The sequence below is a fragment of the Adiantum capillus-veneris genome, chromosome 21 (assembly GCF_014529385.1).
Source record: "Adiantum capillus-veneris isolate H3 chromosome 21, ASM1452938v2, whole genome shotgun sequence".
In the NCBI taxonomy this organism is placed as follows: Eukaryota; Viridiplantae; Streptophyta; class Polypodiopsida; order Polypodiales; family Pteridaceae; genus Adiantum; species Adiantum capillus-veneris.
The window spans coordinates 140,998,721-141,013,225 of NC_140951.1; the positions used below are offsets into that span (position 1 = coordinate 140,998,721).

Consider the following 14,505-nt stretch of genomic DNA (forward strand, 5'->3'; position numbering starts at 1 on the left):
GTCGTCAAATAATTTGTCGGACATATCGGATACCACAAACAAAACCTGCTTGAGATCCTACATCCCAAATAGTATCGTTGAGAGTTATAAAGGGAAGCTGGTAGCTGCAACCCACAATGAAACCCAAGTGATTAAGCCAAAGTCAAGCGTGAGAAGATCTTTCATAATTTCTATGGGCCTCATCCCTATCCATGGGCTTTTCTCTTTCGGATATGTCTTACCTGCATCACAATCCATATTGGGCTAGCATCGTCCATATGATGGTATTTGTGCTTGACATACCAAGTTTACAGAAACGCCCACGAGGTGAGTACGTTGTTCCACAACTTGAAGACTCTACGAGGTCTTGGAAGCGGGTAGAGAAGCCAAAATTTGACGCAACAACCCCTCCTCCTCAGGGTATTTTGTTTCACTGCCATATTCAGATGAACAAGATATTGTAGACTACCTAATTATAGCTTATACTTGAATCTTTTTTGCCGTAGATGCTTATATCAAATCTGTTAAGTCAAACCTGTGAAGTCATTTTATGAAAAAGAGCTAGACGAGGGCGAAGGAGGTGTTTGTGGGATAGGAAGAAACTCAAAAGAAAAAAAACACTAAGAAGAGACTGGGTTATGAAATAGCAGCCTCGAGCCCTTAAACAATGAAATTGCTCAAAAAATGTAATGGATTTGGCCTATTAACTTGAGAGTAGCGGAAATTAATGAGAAATTCTTTTGAGAAATTACTTTGTGAGCATAGCGGGTGATCATAGCTGAAGATAACAACATAAACGTAGCAATTAGATAACTTGGCATGAACAATAATTTTGCAAGAGAGAGAATTTAGAGAACATGACAACAGTTGAGGACCGGATTTATGTGGAGTCGGTCCCCCCTCCAGTAGGCATTTGTATTATGATTTCTCCCCTTAAGAGAGACTTGTTACAATACAATCTTTGTGTTCCTTGTGACCTAGGTGATGCAATGAATATGGAAAGCTTCATGCATCACAAGCATAACATAAACTTTGAAGAAAGCTTTAACTATCCCAAGCCTCAGTCCCAAGACCTCAAACACCTTTGAAGGTGGAGAGAGCTAGCAGGGAATGAGGGTAGGGAAGAGGAAGAGGAGACATTTCATAGGAGAAAGAATTAGCTCCTCACTTATCATAACTCTTCTTGCTAGCATACATAATAGCATAGTAATGAAGATGGAGGAGATGGCAAGCTTAAGCATTGAAACACGGCTCTTGGTTGGATTTGAACTCCATAGCCACGAGTGTTGGTGTAGGCTCTCAACTTCTCAAGGAGCTTGGAGAAGGAGATGGAGCTCTTGCACTTTGCATAGCACACAATGAGAGTGTGTGAGTGTGTGTGGGTGAGTATACCCTGCAAGCAAGGCCTCTCCTTGCTTTGGTCAACCCCCTCTTCTAGCTCATGCTTGAAGCTCATTGGCTCATGCCAAGCCTAGCCAATCACAAGCTTGGGTCATTTCTAGCAATAGGGGTAGTCTTGGGACAAGTGTCCCCCTTTCCCCTTTGAGAGAGAGGACTTGATAAATGCAAAAACAAAGATAATTCAAGTAATTTATCATTGGACCCCTTTTAAGCCTGGCCAATAGGATTCAAGCACCTCGTGGAGGTAACATGGGTAGGAGTTTGACATGTGTCCTTGCTGCCTCTAAAGGCTTGGGGTTACCTTGAGTGTGTGTGTGTTCTCTCACTAGCCCCTAGAATATGGGCTCGCCCCCTTTTATGTAGGGATCATATTGACTTTAGGTTCTCAAGCACCTTATTCATCAAGCATGACAAAGAACTTCCAGTGTTTCCACAAGCATCTCAAGCAAGCACAACAAAGTACCTCAAGCACCTTAGTCATCCTGAAGGACAAACACGGACAAACACCTCAAGCATCTCAATCATCCACCAGCACGACAAGCACCTCAAGCACCTTAATCGAGCACGCCAAGTACCTCAAGCATGACAAGCACCTTAAGCAGGACAAGCACCTTGAGCTGGGTCTGGTTTCCACCCCAAGCTCAACCCTAGCTTAGCTAAGGTCAAAGGACTTTTACACACATTATTGGAGGTCTTGAATGAAGCTAACCCTAAGGTCTTATGCTCCACTGGTTAGCCTTGCTCTTTGATAGACCATCTCTCATTTGGGCTCTTTTACTATTGGCCCCGTGTTGAGATAGATCTATAAGCACATGTCTATATCTTAATCCTTGTTCCCATTTATTCTCCCACATTAAGTGATCAGTTTAATATGAGAAAATAATTTGGGTTGGTTAGATGTTAGATTTTATGACAAAAAATGTAAAATTACAACTTGGCTGGAGGACCCATTCGGGTTCGGGACCTGAGCCAATTTTCCCTAATCAAGGTTTACCTGAATGCAAGTATGGTTTGCAAGACGCTTGTCGAAAAGTAGCCATACTCTTTATGTAGTGTACCCTTGACATAGAAAATAAAGTCAAATCTGCGTCTCTTTAAGCTTAATCAATATCTTGCATCTTTTATATTTGGCATAACGCATGTTTTGTGTCTGACAAAGAGGACGTATATTCACAATAGTGGATGTTTCGATTGCACAAGCACGTCTCCAGCTCCACAACATTGCAAGGGTTGTTATCTACATCCAATTCTTGATGCCTATGCGTTTGCTTGACACAATAGATAAATGCTACGGGACAGGGCGAGACTTTCGTTTCTTATAAATTTTGGAGAGACCAGAGTGCCAACTCTCCAGCATACTTTTGTATGACACTTCTGCATGACGTGCACTGTATACTTTGCATTTTCAGTTTATGACACTTCATTGCAAGACGAAATGTTTAACTATTCACATTGCTTTTTTGTAGCTTGACACAAATATCGGCATGTAGTATGGACAGTCAAAAAGCATCTGTACATCATTGCAGGTTAGTAAAGCACTTCATTTCTTATTGCAGTTTATTGATGTTGTATCCACTTGCTCATTTTAGAATTTTGCACATTGCTTCCTTTAGTTTGGTTTACCCGCATGTTGTTTTTAGAATTATACACTTGATGTCGATTAATATTTGTACAAATTAATTAGACACGTAACTCTTTGCATACGAATGCTAGCCAATGCATGTAATGTATTACAGTAGTGAATGCACCTTGTGCATCTTTACTTTAGTCCCGACTCCTAAATAATTGATGCCATACTATATATGTCCTCGTTTCTCCCATACTAGGTCTCAATATGAGGTTCTCAAGGCCTACAAGACTACAATTCAAGCGTCAAAAAGCTAGGGAACGAGCTACAACCAAATTGACACTAGCTCACCATCCATATGCTAGCTCATGGTTTGAAAATACTGCATTGTGTAAAGATTGGACCATGCAGTGTGACATTATTGGTCACAATCTAGAAATATGTCGCTCTTGCACAACAACAAACCTCACATATAATGATAAACAAAATTGTTAGACAAATGAAATAGACAGTCCTGCTGCCCTCACTTTAGTATTATTGCTTGGCACTTTGGAACATGGAGAAGTCAAATACTCATGGATGACTTGTACTTCTTGTAAAGAATCTAATTCCCATCCCACATATGGTGTTGTCTATGTACCTGACTACATACATTGATTTCTCTCTGCACGACAACGACATACATAATTGCTCAGCATTATCAACTTATCAATCAATGTGACAAAACTACACATGCAATAGCACGAGGATTACTAGAGGGTCGTTGCTAGATAACCCATTGATATCTTGGTCAAGTAATGCTAGTCTACACTCTACAACTCATGAAATGTCCACCTCAACAATTTCAGATGTCCTTGCTTTCAACATCACGAACAATCCTATTTTGCAGAGACATAAGTGCATGGCCGAATGACCACACAAAAGAATCGGATTGTCTGAAGAGGTTCTAGGCGAAATGATTCGACACCATTCAAAGCTAGAGCCCTTTGACATGATGGATTAGGCCCAGAATGAAGCAGTTTCTTTATTTTTGTGAAACAGTGGCTGAGCCATCAAGATGACACGCATATACCACATCCGATGCGCATGAATTTGGCTCCATACAACTTCATAACGGAGATATGCTTCTCATATGTGTTGCTTCCTTCATATACAATGGCTTGCCAAGCCGGATGTCTGACTTCAAAGACATCACAATAGAGTCTTTTGTTTTCCCGTTCTTATTTCAATATGGACATGGTTAGTACAATGGACATATTCGATTCAGTGACTACATTCGAATGAGAATCCACACCTTTTTCTCTTTGTTTACATTATACAAGCTATATCTCCTACTAATGTACTAGTTGAAGCAAGCGATTTTAATCGCGAACAACACAAAAACTACCGTTTTGCAAAGAGATATTGACAAGTATAAAAGAGCACACATGAATGCAAGCAATGAAGAAGCCATCTAGAATATATTGGCTTCAACCTTCCAACGACGATTTCTAGTAGTTTATCACGGCACAGACGTTCATTGAAAGACTTGATCAGCATGGGGTTTACTAAACATATTCATTACATTCACAACTAATGAAATGATCACCACAAAATGGAACGAGGTTCGCACAATCGAGAAGATACCTCTAACATTCCACCCCGAGTTCTCTTGGAAAGGTTGCCCCAGTTGAATGCACATTGCTCTTTGACAATCAATTAAAACAATTCATGAATCGCTACATCTTACATGGAAGTCAAATCCTGGGCCGAATTCATCACCACCTTGTGCAATATGAGATTCAAAACAGGGGATCTCTCCATGCCCATGTCATTCTTTGGGTGGATGAGAATGACATCGAACAAACAACATCGGAGATTTCTGCTCATATCCCTGTTGCACTTGCTAATGACACACATGCAAGGACACTTCGTGAGCTCGTCCTGAAGAAGCAAATGCACGCGTGTCATGGTGCATGTCGTGTGCACAACAACAATGGCAAGTGCAAATACGAATTTCCATATGATACTCAACCAAACCCTCATCCAACTCTAGATCCTCATACCTTGAAGTGAATGTACTATTAGCCAACTTACGAAGATTGAAATGTGGTTCCCTATCATGCAACCGTTCTTCTCATTTGGAACTCTCACATGAATATCGAGCGTGTCATAAACTCATCTTTATCATATTATCTGCTCAAATACACAATGAAGACTGAAGAAATTGGAACATTAAACATATCTGCAAAGGCAACTACAAAAATTGAGCTTGGAAAGACTCGACAAAATTAAACTACAACCGATAGCTGCTACATGTTTTACGAAGCCTCATCCAACTCTAGATCCTCATTCTTTGAAGTGGATATACTATCCGCCAACTTACGAAGATCAAAGTGTGATTCCTAACCATGCAACCATTCTGCTCTATTATTTGATGCACTTAACTTTGTGTCCTCCGATAATCATAATAACACTTTTAAAATGTATATGCCTCTCAAAATCATGTTTGTTTACCTGCCCGGAGTGATGTGATTTTTGTATTTGCTTTTGGTTTTTCTTTCCAGCGAGGAATGGGTCAACCAGCCGACCGGCCAGCCATTCAAATAAAACCTCACGTTTGGGAATTATTGGACGATCGATCTGCCATCGCCATAGCCATGTTAGAACAGTTGCTCATCTTCACGCGGGGCGGCCTCATACTATGGACCTATAAGGAGCTCGCCAATGCTTTGCGGGGTTCGCCCATCGACGCCCTCATAACATCTTGCCTCCTCGAGGATCGCTCTGCCCTAACTTCTTTCCAATATGATGCGGCAGGTTGCTCTTACACGCTCAAATGGAGCTTCCATAACGACCTCGGCCTCGTCTTTGTTGCCGTTTACAGGAAAATTCTTCACCTCCTGTATGTTGATGATCTCCTAGACAAGGTAAAACAGGAATTTTCACCGCTGTACAACGCTAAGAAGACAGACTATCCGAATTTCAATGATACGTTTCGACAGCTTCTGCTTGAAGCGGAGGCACGTGCAGAGGAGCTTCGCAAAGCGAAGCAGGCAAAGCCTGCTGTTATAGATGGGTTGAAGCGAACTGCAGGGGACAGGAGAGGGTCGAAATCGTCATCTGGGATATTGCAAGATGGAGCCAAGGCAGATGAGGATGGGGGCAAAGGCAGCAAAAACGAGCATGGTAATGGATCTGTTGTATCTTCTCGTCACGAGAATGGGTCTGCATTGCCATACCATGGTAATGGATCTGCACATGCTGATGCCCCTAAGGGCGTGCCCAGCAGCGGCAGCGATGAGGAGAGTGCCCCCTCTAAGGCCGCTGAGGTGGCTTTTAATGTAGATAAGCTAAAGAAACTCAAGTCAAAGGCAGGCAAGAAAGGGGTAACAAAACCCCCTCCTGCTGAACAGGGTAAAAAAAAACCGAAGGTAAATAGGGTTTGGGACGATGCACCCAACAAGAAGCTTGATTTCTCCACCCCTGTTTCGGATGAAGCCAGGGAAGCACCAGTTGGTGACCAGGGGAAGAGCCTCATGGACACCGATGAAGACGAGGATTTCGAGTTGGAGATGGAAGAGGAGGTTGAGACCAAGGAGAAAGGAGCCCCCAAAAAGAAGGGATGGTTTTCCTCCCTTATCCAAAGGTTGATATGTGACTATGTCTTGTTGACTAACAATTTGGCTGCACCTCAAGGTTGTCAAAAGACTTTCTGTAAATTTTGTTTGAAGGCTGTTGAATGGGGTTTATCTTGTGCAGCGTTGCTGGAAAAGCTGTAATAGAAGAGGAAGACTTAGCTCCGGCTTTGAAGGGGCTCAAGGACCGTCTTTTGGTGAAGAATGTGGTGAGTAGAAACCCAGTATGGTACAGTTGTTGGTAACTTTGAGAGCTGTTGTGTTTGAACGCTTGTTTTGTTTTCTGTTGAAAATTTCTCGTAGGCGCAAGAAATCACGGATGAATTGAGTAGCTCTGTGGCGACCAGTTTGGTCGGCAAGAAGATGGCGTCTTTCACAAGAATCTCTACTACAGTACAGGTATTTTTTTTTGAAAAAAATTCAATGTCTATTGAAACCTTTGCTATGTTACAAGCTTCTATGTTTGTGACATTTGTGTTGCGGTGTTAGTACACTTTTATTCCTTATTCTGAAGGATAGGGGTCACTAACTTAGGAGGGTTGTGACCATTCCTTTGATAAGGATTTGGCTTCAGATTGTCACACCAATGATATAGCTGCTCAGATATGCACCTTTTTGTTCTCACCAGAAAGCTATGGAAGAAGCATTGGTCCGCATTCTTACTCCAAAACGCTCAATTGACATTTTACGAGATGTTCATGCTGCGAAAGAACAAGGACGCCCATATGTGGTGGTGTTCTGTGGTGTGAATGGAGTTGGAAAATCGACGAACCTTGCCAAGGTTAGTGGTGGCTTCCTTTTCTTTTTAGCTATACTCTGCTTGGAAGTAGTGTCTAATACTTGCTCTTTCAGGTGGGATACTGGTTAATGCAGCACAATGTGAGTGTTATGATGGCTGCTTGCGACACTTTTAGATCTGGAGCTGTGGAACAACTGAGGACACATGCGAATCGCTTGCAGGTTTATTAACCATCTTGCACCGTTTGGTTTTTATTGATTTTCTCATAGGTTATTATTGGGTTTGGACTTCTCTAAAAGAGAGGCTGATCTTTCTGTATTTTGTAACAAAACTTTGGCCTACAGATAAGTCTTTTCCAAAGAGGCTATGAAAAAGATCCAGCTCTTGTAGCCAAGGAGGCTATTCGTGAGGCAATTATGAACAAAATCGATGTTGTACTTGTGGACACTGCTGGTCGTATGCAGGTAGGTGACTTGATGATTAACGTTAGGGAAAATTACCAAAATACCCCTGAAATTAGGGGAAATTTCCAAAAAACCTGTCAGATTTAAAAAATTGTCAAAATACCCTTGAATCAAGTTTGAATGTATTGCTTCAAATTTTGCATAGTTTAGTCTTTTGACAATAGAGATCTATCTTTAAGTGTCTTATATTCACCAATGAGCTCGCAAATAGTGGCATTTGTGTCTGCTAATAATAACCCATTTCAGCTTGAGAGCCCTCAGTGCTATCAAAAAATTTAGTCTATCATCTGCAGGTGAGGGAGAACTAATCGTCCTATGAAGAATTGCAAAAAGAAAAGTGTTTGGAGATGTTTGTGACAATAACAAGGGGTATTTTGGGAATTCTGGAAAAATTGAATAGCATTTTGGGAATATGAGGGGTATTTTGGTAAATTTTGAAATTTGAGTGGTATTTTGGGAATTTCCCCAAATTTGAGGGATATTTTGGCAAGTTTTCCTTTAAAGTTATCAAGACAAGATTGTCAAGTTTTAGGCTTAAACATACATTACACCGTATTACTGATTGTGCTTGCACTGTTTGTCCTATTGATAGGACAATGAACCTCTCATGCGTGCGCTGGCCAAGCTTGTCCATATGAACAATCCAGATCTCGTGCTCTTTGTTGGGGAAGCTCTTGTTGGAAATGATGGAGTTGATCAGCTCATGAAGTTCAATCAGGTAATGAATTTCACAATTTTGTAAGTCTCTAATGTGTCTTGGAGGTTTGTTTGTTGACTCAAGTTTGCCAGGACACCTATGAAGGGCTCTCATGGGTTTTGCAGAAACTGGTTGATCTGTCCACATCAGCGACTCCAAGGACAATTGATGGCATTCTACTCACCAAGTTTGACACTGTTGATGACAAGGTCTTTTTCTGCTTCTCAAGCTACCTTGTTGTGTGGTGATTATGTGTCATGCATTGTTGCCTTCTATGTTGCAACTTGCTTTGTTTATGACCTTGTGGGTGTTGCTATGTTTTCTCCAGGTGGGTGCAGCGCTCTCCATGGTTTACAAATCTGGTGCCCCGATTATGTTCCTTGGCTGTGGACAGACTTACACAGATTTAAAGAAGCTCAATGTCAAGTCCATCATCAAATCTCTCTTGAGCTGAGGTTTTCCCCTTGGATGTTTATTGGCACTTTCAGAAGTTTGAGCTTCTTGTTGGACTATTGTCACCATCCCTTTACTAGAATCTTTCAGGTTAGAAGTTCACCGCATTTCCAGTAGTATGTACACAATGCCTTACATTGTTTGTGCTTTGCAGTGCCATGTATGCACATTTATTTATATGGTGTGGATTTGAAAATTTGTACTAATGTTATAAAGTCTATTTCAAACTCTTTTGTGTATCACTGGTACTACGCATATTGTTCTCTTCTCTAATTCAAAATTAATTTTTTGAAGCCCAAAATGACAGTTACTTGCATTCGATGGATCCAACTCGGTTGCTCTTCTTCAAAACATTTTTTAAGCGTTGTTTTACCGTCTATTTTAGAGAAGTCATTGCAACAAATGTTGTGAAGTATACAGCTTGCTCATTTTACCGAGTCACATCGCTTTGTTTCTCAAGGATTGTAGTGGTTAGTGTTGATTGTGATTGGATCGGTGTTTTTACATCAATTTTCACCATTGGCAATCACATTCGTTGCATTTGCATTATCTGTTATCCTTTGATACGTACCTTCTGGTTATGCATGGATGGAGCCATGAATTGCTAGGTAGGTTTAGTCTTGATTGTGCTTGGATGCGTGTTTTTGCATTGATGCATCGCATTTGTGCTATCTTCTATCCTTTGATTCATACCTTCTGATTGTGTCTGCATGGAGCCATGAATTGCCAGTTTTATCTAATGTTCGAACTTCCATATGCTCATATACAGGCACCTCGAGATGACATATTTAATGGCTGACAAACCTTGAACTTTTACTTGGGCACAAATGCGAGTGTTTAGAAACGAAACGTCTTCTTTTATTTGGGACTAATTTCTCTTTTGCATACTAGTACATAATGGGGACTAACGAGAGAGTTAGTACTTGAGTACTTGGGCACTTTGATTTCGACAACATGTGTTGCGGTAACAACTGTTTTCTAGGTTAGCTTTTTACTGTAGATATCCAAACACCATTCTTTGGCACCCTCTTCGATTTCTAAACCTTTGTAGTCATGATTGTTTTATAATAGTAGAGCTAGTGCTCCAACATGTATACATTGGGTAGTGGATTGTAGGCTTTAGATAAAACACTCATATCTGTTGAAAATCTAAGCCCTAGAGTTGAAAGGAGATGGAAATGCTGAAACTCTAGATTTGCTAAAGGTGTAACCATGGGCTTTGATACCAGTTCGAGTTTGCTAGCTAGAGAGAGAGAGAGAGAGAGAGAGAGAGAGAGAGAGAGAGCCTTTCATATTGAGCGCAATACACTAAGAGGCATTGATTCACAAAATGAAAAGTGAGTCCCATCTTTTATAGCATCAAGCCCTTGATTGATGGGAGATGGTTTAGGCTTGATTGACATGCCCTTGATCATAGGGGAAGTAGATTTAGGGTCTACTTGGGCATGATTTACAATTGAAGTTCGAATTTGGTAGACCATAGCCATAGGGTATATATGCCAATAGTGCTCACGTAATCATGCCCTTCTTAAATGCCTTCTTGTTTGGTTACCTCATACCAGCATAGTTACACATAATTCAAAAACATTGGTCCCTTGTTCATCTCAAGTGTGATTTATTGTAAACTTCGAGGTGTACCACAAAGCAATAATGTGAAAATGATATCTTTTGTAACGTCTAGAGATGTGTACCTAGATATGTTGTAAATACCCAAAATGGTCAATTTTGGAGCAATTTTAACCATCAATGGCTCCGTTAATTAACAAGTTACTCAATTCCTTAGACAACCCTTTTTGAGTCGTTTTTGGCCCTAATGTAGTGGTAGAACTTCATGTGTGTAGCAACATATTGTTGCCAAGAAAGTATATAGTGATTCCCATGCAACATGAGCTCCTAATGCATTATATATTGCCTCAAATAAAGCAAACCATACGACTTTGTGCCCACCTTTGAAAAGAAAAGAGTAAACATAAGTTACATCTCACAAACCCAAGGGACAACTTTAGATAACTACATAACGTGGATTCAAGGTCACATCATTTTGCTCTCACCATCCCTCTTTTTATTATTGCTAGGTCTAAAGCACCTTTGCGATACCTTAAGGTGTATTGAAATGCCCTTCAATAATTTAGAACGTACTTAATTTGCCAATCTAGTAAATGGTTCACAAGAAAATTGTTGCATCATCAAGTCAGTTCTACGTTCGATATCACAGCACGCAAAGGTTGGTCTGCCTGTTTTATCCAAAATTGTCTCCAATTATTTTGCCACATTTGGCCATTGCATACTGAGATCAACCAAAGAATCATGCCACTCATAGATGCCTTCTCCTTGTATGAAGAAGTTATAGTTTATAACTTGTCATGTATTACTATATTGATCCAAAGGTTACAAATTATTAGCAAAGAAGCCCTCCTAAATGTTCAATGCAAAGGGAATTTTGCACAACACCTAGTTGTGAACATTCAATTGTAGCGACTTGAACCCCCCCCCCCCCCCCCCCCCCCCCCCCCCCTTCTTCCCACGCCCGGGCGTCTTTAACTCATATAGATTAAACGATCCCACATTTTATGGTCAAACAATATGCAATCAACAAAATTAGCATATCCCTTTTGTCTAAGTAGAATTTGATATGACTGCGATTCAACAATATGTTGTAATATTTTGGAAATGCATAATGGCTATGGCCATACATGCAATAATACTAGATCAAATTTAATTTTTTCAGCGCGGTATTTCAAAATTAGTTGCCTCTAAAGATGATAAGCTTATCATTGTTTCTCCGCCTCAAGTGGACCTAACACCAGATGATGGATCAACAAGGGAATAGCTTAGGAATTGGAAGCATATTGAGAGATTGCTATTGGAGGTAACTATATGTCTGATTTGATGCATGTCAACTCAAAAAAAGTTTATTAGGGAAAGGTGGGAGCTTTTCCATTGATTATTCACTCTATTTTTTGGTAGGACTTTTCTTCATGAGTATGCTCTTAACCTCTTACAAGTGCGGGTATGCTCATATAAATTTCCATTTGCACTCAATATTTTCACGCCAAGTCAATCCCATGATCATAGTTCACACAAGTTTCCTTCATTCCTGTTAACCCTCACGGCACACGGACACCCATCACCTACGATGGACGCGTATTATGTATTTGGTAGAGTCAGGTACCGGGCTTGTCGGACCAATAGGGAAAGGTAGAGTGATCGCCGATGAGAGGCGCACTTTAACTTGGACATTCAAGGGATTAGTTGGTTAAGCATAGGCGCCCAAGTGTGAATGGGGTGAGCTCCTATAAAAGCCAACTAAACCTAATTTTTACTCATTCTCTTATTTGTGCAATTGAAGAGTGCTCTTGCTCCATCTCCATCTTCTTCTTCTTCACCTCTTTGTGTGTGTGTGAGAGAGAGAGAGAGAGGGAGAGTGTGTGTGCGATCGAGCATTACGAAGGCACGATGGCGACGAAGCGGTTGAGCGCGGCACGACTGCAGCTTCTTCTTCATCGCGGCGAGGAATCCACCACGAAGGCGAGCGTAGAGCGGTGAGTGACACACCCTTTGTTTTCTTGAGCTTGCTAGTTTAGGCTTGTTGTGTGCTTGGAGCCGTTTGTGGCTCGCATACGGTGTATTGGCAAGTCCCTTGCTTCGACAGTGCGGCAAGGAGCGCACATTTTTGGCGCCGCTGCCAGGGATATGCCCTACACTAAGCTCGGTTAGCACTTTACGCTTCCTTGTGGTGCAATTTTTATCATAGGAAAGGCAGGGAAGGAGTGTGTGGAAGGTTTTTGTTTTTTGCGTTTTCTGCAATTGCTGTCAAGTTCCAATTTCTGCTATTGTCTGCGTTTTTTCAATTTCTGCAATTTCTGCATTTTTAAGTTCGGCGTTTTCAATTTCTGCAATTTTCTGCATTTCTGTCAATTTTTTGCAATTTCTGCGTTTTTTCTGCATTTTCTGCAATTTCTGCATTTTTTGCATTTTTCAATTTCTGTATTTTCTGCATCAACAAAAAAAAAAAGGAAAAAAAAAAGTGTTTGGAAAAAAAACAAAAAAGAAGGAAAAAAAATTCGGAAATTAAAAACGCGAGCGAGTGGGCGGCGATATTTTTCGAAAATAAAAAACGCGACTCTTAAAACGGACGGGTTGGTTTGTATAAAAGATAGATCTGGATCATTTTCCCAAGCCCAAGCCCAGGCCTCAGTCCTCAGTCTTATGATATATACTAGACTCACTCTTATATATATACCCTACTCCCTCAAGAGAGAATGAGAGCATGTGGGACAAGTCCTCCACTCTCCTCCTTTCTCTTCCCACTTGCACCCTTAGACTTTCTAGTTTGGGCCTAGTTTCCTACTGGAAATTGACAGTTTTAGAGATTCCGAGGGCATAGAGTAACCAAACGGAGGGCTGTAAAGCACGGCACGACCCTCTGACCGATACGCTCGTTTCGAGCTATCACACGGCCCATTCCACGACACGCTCTAAAAAATCTAGCAAAAAAACAAACAAAAAACACGCTAAAAACTAGTCACAAGGCCTCCTAGAGCAGCTTTTTGACACCTTAGGGTATCAGAAGCACATGCACTTACGCTCTGGGCGGGTGCTAGAACACGAGCATATTGAGAGTGCCTCTGTTCATACGGACACCCATTACCCATCCACGATAAGCTCTAGACCCTCAGCGGGGACACAAGGTAGCACCACCCAAGACCCTAAAATAGCCGCTAGTGATTCCTCCTCCGACTCAGAAATCATGGAAGCATACCCTACCCAAAACACTCAGAGAGAAGGCCATGCACCTCCCGAAGCTCCACAGCCTAGTACTAGTATGTTTAGCCGTTTCATGGAAACATTAGGTAGAGCTACTCGCTCGGAACCTGATGCAAATGAAGCACACGAAGGGGGTGGGGAAGTGGACTCTCCTTTCACATCGCACGTGGACCCCACACCCCCAAAGAGTGTCCATGTGGATATCCTGCCAACTTCTTACCAAGAAGGCCCTGTTGAGCTGCCTCCTTCAGAAGTTCCCTCTAGAGTACCGTTGGTGACAAGTAAAACCACGGGGAGCAACATTGCTTCTACCTCACAAGAAACCATTAACACGTCGACTCTAGAAGGATTGTTCATTAATGATCATTGGACATACGACCTCCACACTGAGGTGTTGACGGATCTACACTCTGGCCACGCCTACCATGTAGGATGGATAGAGATTGTACAATCCACCTCTAGTGCCACGAGCATCGAAGATCAACAAAAAATGATCTGTAATGTTATCCATGGCATTATTCAATCAGAAAGGCAAAACCGAGGGGTAAATATACTCTCAACTGGCCCCATGAGATTTCTGGATACGAGCAAGGCTCAACAGCCTACTCTATCACAAATGGAGACTCCTCTAATGAGCCCCATGGATCCATCTTACGTCATTTCACCTGGGGTCTCTATGCAATCTGAGCCTCCGAGCGACAACTTTAGCTTCCCTAACTTGGCTCAACCCTCTATCAAGGAAAACACAGTGCTCACTCCAGGGATAAGCCTGACAGAGAATGTACCGATGACATCTACGGTTAGCGCAGTGCCACTACCTA

At 41.5% G+C, this 14,505-nt stretch overlaps 1 protein-coding gene across 1 annotated transcript; it reads left to right on the forward strand.

Annotated features, from left to right (window-relative positions):
* The first annotated feature begins 5,524 nt into the window (after positions 1–5,524).
* On the forward strand, positions 5,525–9,156 carry LOC147431838 (signal recognition particle receptor alpha subunit family protein). The gene is made up of 9 exons (XM_086494310.1): positions 5,525–6,575; positions 6,689–6,773; positions 6,868–6,963; positions 7,193–7,345; positions 7,417–7,524; positions 7,648–7,767; positions 8,360–8,485; positions 8,590–8,673; positions 8,793–9,156. The coding sequence occupies exons 1-9, from the start codon at positions 5,587–5,589 to the stop codon at positions 8,916–8,918; spliced, it is 1,887 nt and encodes a 628-aa protein (XP_086350436.1). The 5' UTR covers positions 5,525–5,586; the 3' UTR covers positions 8,919–9,156.
* The last annotated feature ends 5,349 nt before the right edge of the window (positions 9,157–14,505 follow it).

What these genes read in the sequence shown, in the direction of transcription:
- LOC147431838 (XM_086494310.1), top strand. Translation starts at nt 5,587, where the DNA reads ATGTTAGAACAGTTGCTCATCTTCACGCGGGGCGGCCTCATACTATGG. An exon ending in AATCGACGAACCTTGCCAAG is followed by an intron (nt 7,346 to 7,416) that starts GTTAGTGGTGGC and finishes TTGCTCTTTCAG; the next exon opens with GTGGGATACTGGTTAATGCA. An exon ending in AGCTCATGAAGTTCAATCAG is followed by an intron (nt 8,486 to 8,589) that starts GTAATGAATTTC and finishes TGGGTTTTGCAG; the next exon opens with AAACTGGTTGATCTGTCCAC.